The 21,142-nt window shown below is 36.5% G+C and overlaps 1 protein-coding gene across 1 annotated transcript in view; it reads left to right on the forward strand.

The window, feature by feature from the left end:
* Positions 1-21,142, forward strand: part of cacna2d2a (calcium channel, voltage-dependent, alpha 2/delta subunit 2a) — a 221,880-nt gene that overhangs the window by 96,583 nt on the left and 104,155 nt on the right. Inside the window, exon 4 of the mRNA XM_081381233.1 lies at positions 3,293-3,352. Within this exon, the coding sequence (XP_081237359.1) occupies positions 3,293-3,352 (60 nt within the window). The remainder of the gene's footprint in view (positions 1-3,292; positions 3,353-21,142) is intronic.

Here is a 21,142-nt window from a genome sequence, read left to right on the forward strand (position 1 = left end):
CAATACATAAAGCACTTTACATAAGATTTGTAGGATTCCAGTTTGTTAAGACATTTTTTCCTGTTTCATCTTGAAATGATTTAAATAAATTGATTTAAGCAACATTTCCAGAATATAGCACTATAATGCATGTAAATTTAAAGGAACACTCCACCGTTTTTTGAAATAGGGCTTATTCACCTTCTTTCCTACATTTAGATAGGTGGGCAAATGCATTTTTGTCTCAGTGCATGCATTGTTTTAGTTTGACAGGGTCGGCGCTAGCTTAGCTTAGCATAATGAATGGAATCCTTTGTTGCCAGCAAGCATGTCCTGAGTAAAAGTGATATAAAAAAAAAAAAAAAAAAAACTAATTACTTCTTGTGGCCTTCGTATTCACAGCGAGTACAAATAGCAATGCAGATTAACACTAGGCGATTTCCTAGGCAGATATTGACTTATATATTAAGGACTATATTAGGGGGAAGCACAGGCGAAGCACTGCTACTTGGGCGTGATATCTCTGCGCCCAAGTAGCAGTGCTTCGTCTGTGCTTCCCCCTAATATAGTCCCAAGTCAATATCTGCATAGGAAATCGCCTAGTGTTAATGTGCATCGCCATGCGCGTAATTTGCACGGGGGTTACGGGGGTTATGACCCCCCCGAAAATCTGATCCAGCTAATATAACCCCCCCCCCCCCCACACACATATTAAAATAAATATGAAATATTCCGAATGAATACTTTTGTTCGTTTTCTTTATTTCATTTGCCAGCAAGAAAGATAGTATCATATTTTAAATAATCTGTAATGTACTTCCCGCCCACCGCACCGCCGACTACTTGGTATTACCCAACCCGCTTTCTCTACCAAGTTTGTTCACTATATTGCGCAGTCGCTGGGATGAATGGTTGGAGAAAGCTGACGGTGCATGCTAACGGATGGAAAGATGAAAAAGGACACTGAAAGGCAGCCAGACAACGATTTTTCATTGTTGGTCGACACCATTTTTTACAGTCTATGGTCGACACCAGCCAAAAAGAGGAAAAAACCAGCCAAAAAGAGGAAAAATCCTGACCAAACGGAGGTGCGTTACTGCTGGGGGGGAATAGAGACATGACAAATGGGGCGCGACAAACAGGTTTTGTGCCCATCTTTTTAATTCCTTTATTTATTGACCATACACTCAAAACAAAACAAAGACACATTTAAATGTAAGCCTTGCTGAACCTTTTTACACGTAAGTTTAAAAGTAGTAGCTAGGCTATCACTTTATGGTTCCCATGGAGACGCGTCATTCATTGCTTGTCACACCGCAGCCACAATAGCGCTGAATGAATGACTGATGATCTGCTTTTATTTCTTTTTATTCAAAATTTCACAAATTTGTTAGCTATAGCAGGATATATCTGATATTCCGATTGTCAAATATGTGCAAGTGGATGTGTTTTGTTGTTTAAACACCTTTATAACGATCGCGTTAGTTGTATGCGCAACGTATTTTAGGTAAGTTATCTTAAAATACCTAAAAACAAAAATACGTAAATTATTAGGAATTTACCACCTCCGGCTCAATTTGAGATTATTATCATAATTTTTATTTTTTTATAATTTTTTTGTTCTTTTTGCAGTTTGCAAAGTGACAAAATGAATCAAAGCACAACTAGTCCACACTTTCCCAGTTTCTGAATTTGATGTTATCAGAGGCTAAATGCAAACACAATTTTTTTTATCTACTTTTGAGTCTTATTTCATGCAAAGTGATAATATAATTGCACTTTCATTTTCTCTCTTTGAAAGTTTTTAATGCTGTTATTTGATGTTAAGTTTTTAAAATGTGATGTTAATAAAATACATTTTAACAGATAAACTTAAAGATTTTGTTAGTGGATGGTGAGTTTTGGTGATGCCCACCAATATGTGAAATCTGTTCAGAATAAAGGTGCAAGCTGCACTCCAGTGTGCCACCCTATATTGTAATATTGAGAGTTGAATTGTGTATAATACATTTGCTGCATGTAGGTGCCAATACAGTGATGCAATTGATTAATCTTTAAGTTTTTTTTTTTTTTTTAGTTTTTTTTTTATAAGATATTGAACACACAAAAAATCAATTAATTGGAAGCTGCCACTGCTGGCTAGTGCTTAAACACTGTGCCATTATGGCATAAATAGTCAAGTGAACAACTGCATTTACGTTAAGTAGCCTAAATCAGTAAAAGTATCACAATGTATTTCTAAAACAGGAACGGCAAATTACCTTTTACACAAGAAAATTATTCAATAAATAAATTAATAAATATGCAGCGAGTTTAACCCCCCCAATGGTAGACCCAAAGTTACGCCCTTGTGCATCGCTATTTGTACTCGCTGTGAATACGCAGGCCACAAGAAGTAATTAGTTTTTTTTTTTTTTATATATCACTTTTACTCAGGACATGCTAGCTGGCAACAAAGGATTCCATTCATTATGCTAAGCTAAGCTAGCGCCGACCCTGTCAAACTAAAACAGTGCATGCACTGAGACAAAAATGCATTTGCCCACCTATCTAAATGTAGGAAAGAAGGTGAATAAGCCCTATTTCAAAAAACAGTGGAGTGTTCCTTTAAGTTTAAGTTTATTGTCCTTTCGGAAATTCTTTTTGAATGAAATGTACACTCATGTTCCTCCTTTTACCACCAGTGTAACTAGTAGATGGGTAATTGATACATACTTTTTGTATGAAAAGCATTTCCTGCAGTGTGACGTGCTAAACTCCATCCAAAACATTTTCTAATTCATTTATAATTATTATGCATGCAGCATGAGCTTACAGTATATTAATTGAGAAACTTCATGGAATATTTGTACTTTTTAAAAATGCATTTCTCACAGCTTAGACCCATTTCAAAATGAACTAGTGAGCAAAAAGGTGTTTGAAAATGTGACAGACTTCATCATTTTTTGAGTCACTTTGACCCAGAAACACTTTTTGAGATTTAAGCTCTAAAATATAAAAGCAACGTCTCAGCCATCATTTGAGTAATTATGTGTGTGCAACCGTTTGAAATAGAAACATAATAATAATCATTCCATTTTTACTTAAGAGCATAAAACGCTGGGTTAAAGTGACTCAAAATGATGGGCCAGGTCACAAATCATGAAAAAACATAAAATTGTGAACCCTTACAGGACCTAAAATATTATACACGTTATCTTACATACATGCTGTTTTCAAACAAATTGTCATCATGGATTTGAGACTTCAGGTCATTCTTCTACTGTTACCCATGATCCTTCACCTTTGACCTTTGTATCTTTTCTGTCTTTCAGAGGTTGGCTGGAGAGGCTGAAAAAATCCAACGAGAGCATTCATGGCAAGATGCAATCAAAGTAAGTTCAAAGTCTTGAGAATTGAGGTTACAAACTTACTCAACTTTTGAATGAGAATATAAGAAGAATATAATTTGTTTTCTTTCAGTAACAGTAACAGAAATAATTGTTACATTATTCGTTTCCAATAATTACATTTCACAAATGGAAATGGATCGTTTGTGATGGATGGATGGATAGATAGATAGATAGATAGATAGATAGATAGATAGATAGATAGATAGATAGATAGATAGATAGATAGATAGATAGATAGATAGATAGATAGATAGATAGATAGATAGATAGATAGATAGATAGATAGATGGATAGATAGATAGATGGACATATACTGTATGGATATGTATATTTAAGAATTGCTTATTTTTCAGGTTCTGGTAAATGACAAATGAAATACTGTAAGGAGGGAAATGCTGTTAAATTAGATAGATGGGTAGATAGATGGATATATAGATGGGTAGATAGATAGATAGATAGATAGATAGATAGATAGATAGATAGATAGATAGATAGATAGATAGATAGATAGATAGATAGATAGATAGATAGATAGATAGATAGATAGATAGATAGATAGATAGATAGATAGATAGATAGATGGGTAGATAGATGGACATATGCAGTATGGATATGTATATTTAAGAATTGCTTATTTTTCAGGTTCTGGTAAATGACAAATGAAATACTGTAAGTAGGGAAATGCTGTTAAATTTTAAGGCTGAGATTGTTTATTTGAAAAGAAAGCAGCTAGTCTCAAATTTGTCTTCGTGAAAGCAGGTCATATCAATTTAGCCAAACTATTTCATAGATGAACATATGAAGGGGTAAACAACTTTGTGAATGTTGAGTATTAACTTTCAGCCGAGCCCAGTTTGTGAACAAGACCACTCATTGCCACAAAAACAGACACCAGACCAATGCGTTACATACGGAGGACACACACACATACACACGCACGCACGCACACACGCACGCTGCTGTGTGATGTTGGCTGTCTCCAGGGAGACCGTGCTTGCTGTCATGCTACACTTCCCACAAATGGATTTTTAACCCCGTTGCTCCCGCGGGATATTTGAGAAAAGGCTCTAAAACTAATAATTATGAGACCTCCTCTCTGAGAGAGCCCATCTCTATTCATGCCTGCTTAGCCACTAAAGTCACCAGTGAAGGGGTGAGCGATAGAGGACACAGAGCGCTGTCTGTCAACCTAATGCTCCGGCATCAACTCATACGACATGACTGTGTATTAGATCACACACACACACACAAGCACATACATACTGTAGACATAGATGAACATTACAAAACTGTTTCACAAAGGCTGTTTCTAACCTTTTTCTGGAGGATTTTGCATAGCCTTGGTTGTCTTCACATGACTTTAGTTGGGTTTTATTAAGTGTGCATGAAATGAAAATTCACTCTATTATCTAAATGCATGTTATAGATATTATTAGGAACAATTCATCATACTGTGTTTGTCGCTACATTTCATCGTGACTTTAAATCAAAATGTCATAACTAGTATGGTATGTTATGCATGTTTCTGAGTATAGCAGCCATCACACAAACTAATGTAAAAGGGCTGTTCACACCAAGGACAGTAACTGTAATAAGTATAACTGTTAAGTTTTAATAATTGAGAGTACACAACACAACTATAACGATAATAAGGATTGATATATCGATGGAATCACTTTTGAAATGTTTTTTTTTTTTTTTACCTGGTGATGAATGATAAAAACATTGACAGCCAATCAGAATCCACCCAACTTTAAAGAGTGCAAACATTTAAAGCGACAGGCAACAAAACTGCATTTATAATAAACAGAACTGGATCTTCAGTTACTGTGGACGCTAATGCAGTTATAGTTATTTTTATAGTTATCATTATTGATGTAAATGGGCCTTAATACTGTTATTGAAAATGTGTGGACATGTTCTGGTTATTTCCGAATGCCAGGTGTTTGGTCTTTCATAGCTCTGGGGACTCAGTTAAGAGTCACTTAAGTAACTTTGTCCTGTTTCTCCTAAAATGTATTTGGAGAAAGGGAAATAGACTCCAATGAGTCAACAGTTGTCATACAGTCAGATTATAGAGCTAGAGAATGAATGTGGAGAGCAGCTCAGATCATTCCAGAGGGTGAATTTAGATGAAATTGAAGACGTCCCTGTTGTGACGTATATCTGAGGCCATGTCAGCACTAATACGTTTTCGTTTGAAAACGTATATTTTTCTCTATCTTCCGTCCACACTGAGACGGTGTTTTTTTTTAATGAAAACTAAGCTTTTTTGAAAACGCACTCCAAATACATTTGAAAACGCCGTTTTCTCCTTGTAGTGTGGACTGTGAAACCGTTGGTATTTAAAAACAATGACGTAAATTTAGTCATGTGACGCATATTGTACCAATAGATATTCATGTTTATACCAGTATTGTGCCTGTTATGTGCCATTCACTTTCACACTGTTGCTAAAAATATTCTACATTGCACACTCTTCATATCACAGTCCTGCAAAGATGACAGAATTTACTCACATTTGCTGTCCTGCGGCAGTACATGAGAGCAGTTTTAGCGTTTTAGACCAAACATATGGTGACTGCGTGCGGCCTGGACCGCATCAGTGAATGCTGAGATATTTTACTAAATAAAATTATCCTGTCAGAAGAATTGCGCGATAACTTCATTATTTATTTTTCCATCTGAATCACATCAGTGATCTTTTGTGGGGTTTTACGCATACGCAGTAAAGGTGAATTTAGCGTTTTTAGCCGTTTTTCAAAAGTTTCTCATCCACACTGATACGTCCGAAAACGCCTGAAACGTTAGTGTGGACAAAGAGCGTTTATAAACGAAAACGCCGTTTTCAAATGTATCCGGATTAATGTAGACGTAGCCTGAGTGAAATGGCTTTTCAAAGAAGAAAAGATGTAGGGACGGGACTTTGATTGGATGGTTAGATGGTTGTGGTTTGTTATTGGTGGATCTAATGTGAGTGACAGGTTGTCCCGCCCTCGTGCCAGTAAACACGTCATCAGAATTTTGATTTCATGGTGAAATATTTGAGCTCATATTGAGATTTAGACTTTAGTATCTTGAGTACTGAGGTTTGTAATCGACAATAGAGTGAGAGCTTTGCATGTGCGACGGGTTAGTACATTTGCATGCTGTAGCAAAGCATGTTTCTGACCTTAAGCAAAAGTTTATATTTAATCTGATTGCTCATTGCTTGGAGAAAAGATTGAGATATTAATGACATCTCATTTGTGCATGGGAAAATGAATCTAGCACAAACACATGTAGTTTTGCAGTTGTTTTTGAATGTTAAACATTAGTACTGAGACACACAGTACTATTTTTTTTATATGTTTTTTCCTTTATTTATTTTTATAATTATTTGTGGCGCTTTCGCTTTCGATGCCTTATAGCTTCTCTCTCTCTCTCTCTCTCTCTGTTTATCATCACTCTCTCCTCTTTCTCCCGCCCCACTCACCTTCCTCTTTCACTATCTCTCTCTTTCCTCTCACACCTCCCTCTTATCTGTCCTCGTTTCTAATCAGGCGTGAAAACAGTTTGAAAATATCATATTGTTGCAAATACTGCAATTGAATCCTAATGGCGTGCGGACATTAATAATGTATTGCGGGGCTGATTTCATTTGCCTTTATAATTAGGCCAGGTAATGAAGCACTGTAGGGGCCAAACCAATTCACCGTCTTCACAGGAAAGACAAGAGCGAGAGGAGGGGCGTCGAGGATGCTGGGATACGGTGAGGGGTCTCTCCGTTTGTCGATTTTAGATTCGTAACAGTTTCACTCTCTCTTTTGGAGCGACGCTGTAATTAGATTAGCCTCACATGCTCTTTAGCACATTAGGAGCACAAAAACATACGAGTCTCAGTAAATATGAGAGACGGCGAGAAAAAGAGGCACGCAGATCATATACTAAAGGGTAACAGGCTTATAAATAGTGTTGGAGAAGCTAGTTTGAAGTAGTTTAGCTACACACACATATTAATGTACACTACTAACTATGATTTGCTACTAGCTATTGCAAGTCAAAGGCTAGCATGGACGGTTCAGATAAATTATTCACTGATTTTTTTATTTCTTTAAAAAAATATTTAGTTAATTACTATGTTTTTCACTCTGTGTTAATCACTAATTTGTTCTTCATTTTATTTCTAGTATTAGTGTTAATGAATTCAATTTAAAGCAGTGTTACAGTATTTTAGTATTATGTAAATACTATTATAGCATTTATTCCTATTTTAAATTAGCTGTCATTTAAAAATGTTATATATTTTTAATTTTAGTAATTTTGTGCTTAGTTTTTTTATGTTTGTATTTAGCTTTAATTTATGTTTATTTCAGTTTTAGTCATTTTAGTACTTATTTTATTTCAGTTTATTGCCAGGCAACATTTTTTATTATTATTTTTATTAATAATAATAATCAATAATATTTGTTCATTTATATTTTTGAGTTTAACAAGTGGATGTTTTTCACCTAAAATTTATATTTAATTTGATTTCAGCTTTATTTAAATTACCGAAAACAGTTGTTAACTCTTTCCCCGCCATTGACAGCCTTTTCTGGCTTTCCGCGTTTTCACTGTTATACGGTAGGGGGCGCTATTAAGCATCTTCTGAACGAGTACAGAATCTCCTGATCAAAAGACTTGCGAAGAAGAAGCAGAAACAAGTGATATCATATGTAAGCAGATGTTTATGTAAAATAACGCGATCATCAACATTAAACAGCACATCAATCTAAACTGCCTAATGTTACTGAATGAAATGCCGACCCAGGACGAGCTTTAGGACTGAAGCTCTGGGGGTGTTGATGGACTTGATCCTCTCCGTCTGTGTTTTGATCATCATTCTGAATCCGATCTTTTTTTTTTCTTTTTTTTCTGCTCTTCCTTTTTATATATTACGTGTTCAGAAATGCATACAACAACATATTGTGGGGTCCATGAAAGTTTTGTGAAAATGATCAAAAATGCTGGATCTGGCTGGGAAAAACGCTGGTAGGGAAATAGTTAATGGTATTAGTTAACAATAACAACCCTAATTTAAACGTACATTATAGGATTCGCACTAGCGACATCTGCAGTTAAAATATGCAAATGCAAGTTCAAATTGTAATTTATCACTGAGATAAAGTATTTGGCTGATCATGTGATCTCAAAATCATGCCCCGTTTTAAAAAGATTTTGCCCCATTAAATATATCAGTGCGATGGTAGTTTGTAGTGTTTAAGAGGATTGACTGTAGTTTAATTACTTTAAATGATGGGGAGTTTCAAAATTTCTTCAAACGAACTAACTGATATGATAAGAAATATGATATGATATGATATATGTGACCCTGGATCACAAAACCAGTCACGAGTCGCACGGGTATATTTGTGGCAATCGCCAACAATACATTGTATGGGTCAAAATTATCCATTTTCTTTTATGGCAAAAATCATTAGGATATTAAGTAAAGATTATGTTCCATGAAAACATTTTGTAAATTTCCTACCGTAAATATATAAAACATTTATTTTTGTGAGTGAATGCAGCACAATCCTGAACATAAATGCACAACTTTAAAGGAGATTTTCCTCAATGTTTCGATTTTTTTGCTCCCTCAGATTACAGATTTTCAAGTAGTTGTATCTCAGCCAAATATTGTCCTATCCTAACAAACCATACATCAACGGAAAGCTTATTTATTCAGCTTGCAGATGATGTATAAATCTCAATTGCAAAAAATTGACCCATGTGCCTGGTTTTGTGGTCCAGGGTCATATGATATGCATACATTTGCTCTCTTGCTCATAAACAAAACTTGTAACAAAGCTCGCCCTCTTTCGTCAGTCAGTCTTTTCATGCAGAGGTCACAGAAGGTCAGGCCGCTTGCGTTGATGAAATGTCCCGTGCGTACACAAACCCGCAGACGCATCACCGCACGTCTGTTTGCTTAAGTGTATTCCCATAAACGCCGACCACGTGTGTGTTTCTGCATGCATGGCCAACCGTGGGAACGAGAACACCTGGCCATGCGAGTGTTTGCGAAGCTCTTGTTCAGTACCTGCCTCAGTCCATCTGTGCTTTGTGCTAACAGAGGTGACATCATCGGCCCAGATTCCCAGAATGCCATTGCTGCTGTTGCCGTAGCGACCGGCGAGGCAGCTCGTACTTCATTGCTCGAGTCACCATTACTTTGCCCCGCGCGCTTTCCCTGATGGCCAGACATCGCAGCTGCCATACACACTTAATTACCATGACAGGCATGATAGATAACCACACACCTCATCTGTTCAGAGAGTCCTGCACACGTCTGGCCTCACACAGCAGTGACGAGAAAAACACAACGAGACGCTTTACACAAAGACGTCAGTTATTGACCGGGTCAGTCCTGTTATGCTGTACATTTTTACGTATACATGCATTAATATGCTGGATAACATGTTAAAGATACAAATCATATTAGTTGAAATGAAAATGTGTTAAGAAATATTTCTTCCTATTTTATTTTTTCCTTTAATCAAAATGTTTCAAATTACATATGATTTCCTTTTTTTTTATTTGTAGTCAATATTAATAGTTTTTACCAGTGTAATCAATAGCACTTTAAATTATGTTGTAATATCCCTTTAAATAAAAAAAAAGCCAGTTCCTAATGACATCATCATCCAGGAAGTGACATAATTTAGGAGGGAAATTAACAGCACAAACATCAGTATTAGTGGTTCATTTTTTTACAAATAATTAAAATATATATTTTAATTTTACTTAATTACTTAATTTACTAAATATATATATTTATATATAATATATATTTTATATATATAATTTTTTATTAATTTATAATACATACATTTTATATATTATATTATTAATTACATTATTTTTTAGAAGCATATTTCTGAAAGTCCAAGCATTTATAATTTATTTATTTTTTAAGTCTTAAGTTCATAAGGTGCTGCATAACCGGCTTGACCTGACTGTCCTTGTCGACATAATGTCATGATGTGAATCATCAAGATTCTTGTGTTAGGATCTCATGATTCCAGATCATACAATATATAGTGTTTGACATGTTATATTTGTTTGTCCAGCCACTTGTCTCCATCCACAGTAGTGAATAAGCTGTGTGAATGCAGCAGTTGTCATGTTTGACCACAGTATCGAGCTCTCCCGGCTCGCCTTGTAATAACAGCAGCGCTAGTCGTGGCATGCGGGCCTTTTAAATCCATCTGAATGCAATAGTGTGTGAAATAGTCGTTAAATTCTTTTATTGCGTCTTATTTCTCAAGGTCGTTTAGGCCAGCCTCTCTGTCACAATTGGTTTGAGAGCCATTTCTTGGCTGATTAATGCGATTGTCTGGTTTAAACTGGTGCAGGCAGCACAACGACTACGAAAAGACTACATCTCCCTCGACTCGCTACACTGGTGCTGCTTTCACTGGGTATTGTAATACCATATTTAATACGGTTGACGAGGCACTGTTGAGAAGAATAAACAAGGATTGTGTCAGATCTAGATCTGGACGTGATGAAAACATGTAGTTGTCTTGTATATCTGTAAAGCATCATGGGTCTCAACAATATAAATCCAATTGATTCAGAATGTTTATGCATTTACCAGGTTGCTCTGGTTTTATCAGTGATATAATGATTTTTGCTAAGGCATCTGCATTACTATGTCTCATACAGAAAATGTGTATATATACAGTGTATAGGCACATGCACATATATACAATTAATATTAGATTTTTGCTTTAATATTTTTTATGTATATTTTCAATTGGGGGGGGGGGGGTGCATACAGATAGATAGATATACTTCCTCCCTCCCCACCCCAATTTTTTTTTCCAAATATATTAAATTAGAGCTATTCAGCATTACAGTATAAATAAAAGCTATCAATTTTAACATTTATAAGGCTTTAAAAAATATAACAACTTTCAATTCAAGTGAACTTAAAACAATCTTTACATAAACCGATTATAATAAATGTGACATTTACCTGCCCTTCAATATATCAGAGCTTCAGTTTTTCTATGGCCCAGTCAGACCGGTTCAGATTCGTACTTGTCCTGTCAAAACGCACAAAAAGTTATTGTTTTTGTTGTTTTTGACTCATGTAACCTTGTAAGCAGTGCTTTAGTGGGTCGAACAGGTAGGACATAAACAGAAATTGATAAAGTTATCAAACATTTAAAAGTCTACACTGCATTAATTCTAAATTAAATAACAATTAATCCTTATTAAAGCTATTCAGTATCTATTAAAGTTATTCAGTCAAGTGGAGCAAGGGATTTTCTCTTTTTATTTTGTTCTTTGATGATCCTTAATGACAAACAGCAGCAGGTTTATTAGGCTGCTGTCACTTTAAGAGCTGATGCACATGACACAGATGGATCTGACTCACTCAACTCAATTCTTTACGTTCTTTTAAGACTTCATTTAACTAATTTAACTGTGCTGGCGAGAATACTCAACAAAGCAGGCATTTTAGCATAATTTTGTGTGTATTTGTCCGTTCAAGCGCTGTCTGAAGTGTTTTTCTGTGAGCACGAGTCATGTGTGTGTCACACAGATTCTCACACACACACACACACTAGAAGTCTGATTCGCTATCTTTGTGGGGGCTCTCCATAGACGGAATGGTTTTTATACTGTCCAAACTGTATATTCTGTCCCCTTACACTAACCCGACCCCTAAACCTACCTATCACACACAACTTTCTGCATTTTTACATTTTCAAAAAAACTCATTCTGAATGATTTATAAGCTTGTGTACCCATGGGGACCTCAATTTAGGACACGAGTCCCCATGAGTCTGTGTGCATTCAGGTTAAAGTCCCCACCAGGATAGAAAAACATGTACACTAGTACGTGTTCATTCAGATAGTGATGCGTCAAACTAATCTAAAATTGTAACTACTAAATGATTCATTTTAAAAGATTTGATTTATGATTTATAGAATCATTTGTTTAAGAATTTTACCAGTACCACTTGATGCATATTTCCAATAGATATGAAGTAAATGCACATAAACATAAAGCCGGGTCTGCTGCAATCTCACGCTGTAGCTGCTTCTTCTAGCGCTCCCCAGCATGCTGTTATCATAATAGCTACATTTGTTTTTGCTGCGCTTAGCGCTAACGTAATAACTATTTTCAGTGTCGCACAACCCATTAATGTGGCTACAATCATACCATCACTACAATTACAGCTCTATTCATTATCACTGAATGCATTACGATGGTTTCATCCATATCTGTTTCCGCTAACGTTAGCTGTGCTTATCGGCGTATGTTCCTGTACTTGTAGCTGTCGGTCTGAAGGTAAAGAGATGTGAGGAAGCTGTTAGATTAGATGTGTTTGAAGGGCTGTTGTAAGGAAAGGATAGCGCTGCGTAAGACAGCAGTGAGAGGGGAAAGATGTGCACTTTCCATCCAGTGTGTCAGCAGTATGTTTGAAATGCATTAGTGCTAATAGCTGTGCCATTAGGGGAGAGAGGAGAGGCACTCTACAGATGGGTTACTATGGTGAGAGAGACACAGCCATCTTCCAGGCCATTTGCCATAATCATCATTCTGTAATCAATCAAGCCTTTCATCATAAAACAAGAAGGTTGCATTATTTTCAAGCAGTTCTTTTTGACATTGCATTTGGGAATTTTTCCCCTGCATGTGTTTAAAAATATTCTGACTTTAGGTTAATGTTTCGGTTGCGGCCTGTTAAATCTGTTACAACATGTACTGTACATATGACATTTTTAAGAACTTTCAGTTTAAGTGTGTGGTTTCTAACTTCCTGAATTAAACATTAAGTTGAGGTCTTGTGGCAGCAGTGTAGTGTACTACTATTAGAAATAGTAGTGGGCGATGTATCGGTAGACACGATTAGCTGGTGGAAATTTGTCAACCGGTAGAAATATTGGACTGTCGTCTTTATTGCGGTTATGCTCACGAAAGCTTATATGCATGCATTTTTAAGCATTGCGGTTTAAAAATAATTAAATCAAACTGTTGAAGCTCAGTAAGCAGTGAAAGACAAACTAATTTCGCTATATGCGCGTAGTGTCTGAGAGACTCTGAGAGACGCACGCACATGAAGCCACTGCTCATAAAGCGCATAAGAACTGAACTGAGAGCTTTTTGTCACCTATAATTGGGCTTTAACACATATTTATGTGTCAAAATGCCTGTTTTTACAAGTAGCCTCATAAACAGTCTTTTATGTCTTAAGTGAATGTAAACAGTTGAGAGAGAAAACGCAAAAGTTGGATCTGTGGATTCGGTCTTAAAGTGACAGCAGCCTAATAAACCTGCTGCCGTGTGTCATTAATGTTAATCAAACAACAAAAGAGAGAAAATCTCTCACTGCTCATGACTGAATCACTTTTGTAACTTTAATATGAGTAAATGTATGTTTAATTTATACAGTGAAGACATTATACAATATATGTTGATATTTGTACTCTATACAATATGTACTTTATACAATATAGGACAAGAATTGTGGTATTTCAACAATTTCGATGTCATAAAAAACTTATTTAAACCAAAAATAACTATATTATATACAGTATATATCGCGTAACTCATATTGTGATATAAGATTTTGGTCATATCACCCACCTCTAATATTAAATGTTTTCACATGTTTGTGGAAAAAAACTAATAGTATGTACTGCACAGTATGCTAGTATTCCATTCCCATCAGAGTCATACACACAACACAATGTGTTAGACAGCCATAGATAATCAGTAACATTAGACACCCGCGGGGAGCAGTTCTCACTCTCTTGGGTTTCGTGCCCTTCTGTCACTTTCTTTTCCCGACTCTCTTTCCTCTGGAGGTCAGTAACGCAGGTTGTATGTTCCATTATCTCTCCTGTGGATATGCTTCATGCCTCCAGAAGCTCAACCTGCGGCTATAAAGCCTGGCAAAGAGTTCACAGGCTCCTACAGCCCTCAACCTCTTCATTTCACACTCAGCAGCAGATGTTTCTTAGATGTAAGGTCTGTGAAAAGGTGCTCTAAACTTTTGAGGAATAGTTCAGCCAAAAAGTTCAATTCTGTCATTATTTATTTAGCCTCATGTTGTCAGTTTATGGATTGTGCTGGTCACTGTTATCCACACATTTAGTGCGCATGTCCTCCTTTAGACACTAAGGACCCTATCTTACACCCGGCGCAATGCAGCGGCAAGCGCGACACAAGTGTTTTTTGCTAGTTTCAGCCCGACGCAGTTATCATTTTCACATCCTGCGCCACGTTGTTTAAATAGCAAATGCATTTGCGCCCATTTGTGCGCCCATTAGAGTGCGGATCGGGCCGAATTTTTCTGTCCGAGCCCGGCCCGCGTCCGACAGACCAGTAACCGAACCCGACCCGAGCCCGACAGGCATAAAGATATTTATGTCCGAGCCCGACCCGAGACCGACAGTTAAAATCCCATTTTTTTTTTCTCATACTAATGACACATGTACGTTTGTTTGTGTGGAAAGCCCGCTTTTATTAAGCAACTGTAGGAAGGCATTCGGAAATGTCAACAGGATGAGTGCATCAGCGCGCACGGAGAAACAAGCGCACTTAACATAGGCGCGCATGCACGTGTTTGGTTGTCACGGCTACATAAACAAATATGAAATTTGCGCACACAGGAAGACAGATGTTATGGTAAAATTTTACATGCATTTTAATCACAAAAACGAACGTTTGCATCAAATGAAAGCATCAGGCACAATGGCTAACGTTACCTACATAAGCTGTTTTAAATTTAAAATGTTCAATGCCTTATCGCGCTGATGTGACCGAGCCCGACCCGAACCCGAACATAATTTCTAAATATCTGTCCGAACCCGGCCCGTCGGGTACCGACGGGTCCCGTCGGGCTCGGGTCGGGTATCCATCCTCTAGCGCCCATGGGCTGCTGGTCTGAAACCGAGGTGTGTTTTGACGCATTGTTGGCGCGTTGCTATTTTGAGGCAACAGAAATAGACTGCGCCATTGACCAACTGAAACCTGGTCTAAAGTCATCGCAATATTTTTATTTATTTAATGAGCACGTTAATAATGTGCGCCCAAAGGCGGGTCCACAACGCACGTACACTCTGCTTATTAAACACACAGGGATGCACAGCAGCACACAAAATTAAAGTTGACAAACTTACTGGCGACTCAGACAGCAACTTCTCTGAATGCTTATGCAGGCAATTCTAAAAACACCATTTCGCATCATGTTTAACTAGAGTATCAAGCTGACAGCAAATACATAAATAGCATAATAAAAGAAGAAGAAAATATGGCAGCAAGAGCAAAATCCCAGCTCAAGGACATAAAAATGGAATAATTCCAGAATGGAGGTTGGTCTTATACATTTCTACTTTTAGCTTGATTAAAGGTCTTAAAGATGGCCCTCTATGTGTGGTAATGTATTCAATGGCTAATGGGCCCCAGCCACTTAGAGGGGACGGGAGAGAGAGCAGCTCTTTCGTTCCACTTTGAAGAGCCAATTATCTCAAACACTGTTTTTATTGTGGCAGAGCTGAGCTGCTTGGCTGCAGGGCAAAGCTGGCACCGACTGTAGTACCGATCCATGCCATTAGTGGTCAGCGAGATGGACAGTACGGGGACCGGAGAACTTTGGGAAAATATGCCAAGAAATGACAAAAACGTTTGGAATAAAATACTACCATGCAAATTTTTTAAACATTAGCATGTTGTCCCATGCCCTTATTCAGCGAGTGCCGTCTTCAGGCGACTATTTATATATTTATTTTACATTTATTTAAATGTGTGTACTTTATTTGAAAAACATTATGTATTTATTTATTACATTCTAAATATTGTTATTATATTATATATTTAGTTTATATATTATATTTGTTATTTATTTATATTTATATAATTTATTTTAAAACGTTTGGAAATAAAATAAGGATGTAAAGTATGTTATATAGCCTATATATTTAGTTACGTATTTATTTTTATTTAGTTAATGTATAGTATATACTAAATATTATTATTATTATTATGTTATATATTTAGTTTATATTATACATATTGTACTTTTATTTATTTATTTAAAAAAATATTGGCAGATATATAGATTATGTGTGTATGTATGTATATATATAGGGGTTGCACGACTACTGATTTCTACTAGTCGATTTCTTATCAAAACAATACTCGAGTTACTCGACTACTCGTCGTTTATGCTACTGTATATGAAAAGACATGAAATAGCTAGATCTTATCAATAAACATTTATTAATTCATAGCCTAATGCAACAATTACATAAGTAAATTCTCAAAACATTATAATTATGACATTTCATTTTTAAATTTTCATGTAACAGTCTAAAGCCAAATAAATAGCCGTTCTTGCCTTTCATTTCAGACGTCTGCTTCTAGGGGCCGTTCACATATCGCGTCTTTTCCGCGCTCAAGGTCGTTATTTCAAATGTAGGCGCGCGGCGAGCGCGGTCATAATGAAAGCAACGGACCTGGTGCGCTAGTTTGTCCAGGCGGGTTTTTCCTTCTCATCTCCAGAAATATATCTAGTAGTAAAGCTAATGCAAGGGCTAGAAATAAATGAATCATTTGCTGAATGATACTTCTTCGTCGTCATCATGTAGAGCGCAGTTTGGTTGCATAGCAACGACAGACGCCACGGGAGCGCAAGCGCTTGTAGGAGACAGCGGCACGGCCGCGCGCGCTTTCCACACGTTTTTAGAAGCAATATGTGAACGGCCTCTTGCAGAGTTGGCCAAATTACAATATTTTTGTCATCCTTGATGAAATTCTTCCACACATCTGACGCGTGGTGTCTGTTGGTGACGTTCGCCATTTTTAATTCATTTATGTTTAATGGACGCTCGAGTAATCGATTGTTTCCGACAGCGTCGACTAGTGGTTGAAGTAGTCGATCTATCGACTACTCGACTAGTCTATGCAAGCCCTAATATATATATATATATATATATATATATATATATATATATATATATATATATATATATATATATATATATATATATATATATATATATAAATATATATTTATATATATAAATATAAACACACACACACATAATCTCACTCACTGTATATATATATCTGTATTTTATTTTATAAATGTTGGCAGCTAATATGTAGAGATATTTTAATAATATTAAAATCATTGCATTACAGTATTTTTAACACTATATATATACACACACACACACACACAAACACACACTCATAATATATATATATATATATATATATATATATATCTGTATCAATTTTATATATATTTTATATATATATAGTGTTAAATACTGTAATGCAATGATTTTAATATTATTAAAATATCTCTACATATATATATATACACACACACACATAATCTATACATATATCTATCAATTTGATTTATATATATATATAATTTTTTAAATGTTGGCAGATAATATGAAGAGATATTTTAATAATATTAAAATCATTGCATTACAGTATTTTGCGCACTGTTGATGGTCATCTAGAAAATCTGGGCACAGTGCACAGTACATAATGCATACTGCTAAAATAAGTAGAATACAATTATGAGCTGTTTGCAAAAAGCCTGAGAGATATTAGAGGCTTTTTGCATGATGCAGTGTTTCTTAATCTCATCCCGTACTTCGAGTCCAGCACACGCTACCTCCTGTGGTTGCCTTGGTGACCCTTCAGCTTTTGTAATTTTAGCATCCTGATTGGAGTCGTCTGTGTAATTTACTGGAGTGTCTCTCCTCTAGGTAGAAACACTCAGACTGCTTTAGCTCTCAGCCTCCTCTGCACTCCTGCAAACCTCGTCTTCACTCAATATTCCAGCACTTCTCTCCGGGAGCCATCACACTTATGCATGCTGTACAAACGGCTAGTTCATATGAAAGTCACAGAGAAATGGAAAGGTCAAAGAGAAAGAAAGAGAGAAGCTGAGTTGTTACCTGTATGGCATGCTTTCAGTCTTAACTCAGTTTTCTTCACTTGTACTATCTGCATTCTTGCAACTACAGGCGATTTGAACCCCAAAAGAACCTTTTTGAAGACGCACAATGAACTTTTTATTCTATAGGTCTTCAGAAACTCTTCTGCTGTGGCCCAAGTGTATTTGTCCTCTTAAATTACTCGTAAGCTCGCGTTAGATAACAAAATAGTATCAGTATCTGTTGCTTCAGGATCTTTTCTCTTCTTTAACTTCACATTTCTTCATTTTTGCTTGATGTCTGTAAATCAGCTGGTGTTTTGGTGATTTTTAGTGGATGTATGAAAATCTCCTAATGTGAGTTGTTTTAGTTAATCATGTTTAGTGGTTCCTCTACTTGGACATATGTCTGTCTTAATTAGACAGTATGCTGTCTAATGCAATGACATCCAGACATTTTTAAGTGCAACTTGACACAGTGTCCTAACCAGACGCGATGCAATAAGCAATTTGTCTGTCTACACCAGATGCAATGTGTCAAAATCAATCAAAAATCACAGCCAATCAGAAGAGCGTGTGGGCCGAATCTCCCTGCAAGCACACTGCACTCGCAGCAAAATGCAGAAGTACTTTATCAAATTCATAAATATTATACCATTGTGACTGCAACAATCCTTGTCATAGAATACATTCTTGTTTATTCACATTGAGTTCACAGTTATTTTCAAGATCTGAGGTGAATTATCCCTTTGTTTGCTTTACTTTTATTGTCCCCATTGAAACTAGTTTTGCAGCAGAAGGTAACAGACCTACAGACAATACATAATACACAGACAATACATAATACACAAACAATAAATCATAGTTCATATCAAAGTAAACTATCTATGAAGAGTTAATTAAACCAACAGCCACAGAAAAACTTTTTTTCTTCCACCCGGCACTATTAAACAACACCCAGAAGGCAGCAGTTGAAATTATTTATATAATGGGTGATCTAAATTTCTTAAAGCTGAATGTGCTTTACTTAAAACATTCACTAAAAAGTTACCAGTCTATGATAAATGTCAATAGACTGGATTTGACTTTTCCTGCCACCTTTACAAGGTTATTCATCTTATTCCTATTTGTCAGTATCAGATTGCCAAACCAAGCAGTGATACGAAGAGAAAACACGTCTCTTACAGTATGCCTATAAAGGTCACGCAAAATGATATTCAAACTCACATTAAATTCAAAATCAATTTAAAATTGTTCTTCCAGCCTAGTTTTGACTTTCAGACTGACGGCAGAAGGTCTGGACTCCATCGAAGCTTTCATTGGCCAAAAGACTGACATGTAAAGCAACCAATCACAGTTCGTTTTGTTCCGTGTCATGTTTAGGGGCGTGAAAATATAAAGACAATGGCCCTACAATAACAGAACGCCGTTCTAAAATTATTCATTCAAGAACATTGTGCAAGTTTACTGCAACAGTGGCACCACGAACTTCACATACTTTTGAAAATCCAGCGTTAAGTTGATCCTGGTTAGCGCTCACTGAAAACACAACAGCTTTCCTTTTCCATGAGGGGGTTTGACATCACGATGTCTTTGTTTCCAGGAGGACCGTTTCAGAACGTGACACACACTTCTCCAGGAAATCCTGTAGAATTCAACCAATCAGACGACGACTTCGAAACTCCTGAGGTGTTTCCCATTTTGTGTCCCATTAGCATCAGACGTTCAGCCAACGGTACCTTTAGGGTGTATTCACACATGCCTTGTTTGATTCGATTGAATCGAACTCAAGTTCGTTTCCCCCCTTGGTGCGGACCTTTATCCAAACAACCGAACCGAGACCCGGCTGAAGAGGTGGTTTCGGTACGGTTCCAAACGAACTCTGGTACGGTTCGTTTACGGTGTGAACGTGAACCGACCCAATTGCAGAAAGCACTGCAGCTTTAAGACTTTATTTGACTGCTCTTAGAGGATACTTAACAAAACGGACATTTTGTCATAATGGTGTGTGTTATTGAATTCGATTCCGGCGCGCTGTCTGTGCAGGACATGTCAGGACATTCACAGACAGAGTGTTCTCTTTCGTCTTATCGCGCTTAAATGGTTTAAAAGCATGTTCTCTCCGCCGGAACCGTCTTGCAGCACATCGTCGTCTTCTAATTACAACATCGTATAGATGACATTGTATCATATGATGCTCATTAGTTTCTTCATATTGCGTTTGTAGAGAAAAACACCAAATCAGTTAAAGAACAAATATTGCATTACAAAAGATCTCCACCCATACACAAAAGAAATATATTTGAAATATATTTTCAGAATATATTTTGGAATATATGCAAATATTTGAAATTGGCCCAATAAATATATTTTAGTTAAATATATGTAAATATATTTACTAACAACATATATGTTCATATATGTTTTAACTTTTGCAAATTGTTTCATTTGAAATTTAACATTTTCACAAACAAACAACACGTTTGCAATTTATTTTTTAGATAGACCCCTTCAGCTGTGGATGTGGGCATGGTAGAGCAGTGCTCTAACACTTCCCCCACCCACATTTTTCCAACTGGTCGGGGATCGAACCGGCAACCCTCCGGTTACAAGCCCGAAGCCCGAAGCCCTAACCAGTAGGCCACAGCTGCCCCTTTGCTGACTTTATTGGCCTAAAATGACAATTTTATGTAGGAAATAACACACAGAATGCAGATTTTTACAGAATTGAATACAGTTATTTAATAGTGTGTGTATGCAGTGTTAGACACTGAGTTCTATCTATTGTTTAAGTGTACTTCACTGTTGGAGTGCCACTGTTATA

This window comes from Scardinius erythrophthalmus, assembly GCF_964197995.2.
Source record: "Scardinius erythrophthalmus genome assembly, chromosome: 12".
In the NCBI taxonomy this organism is placed as follows: Eukaryota; Metazoa; Chordata; class Actinopteri; order Cypriniformes; family Leuciscidae; genus Scardinius; species Scardinius erythrophthalmus.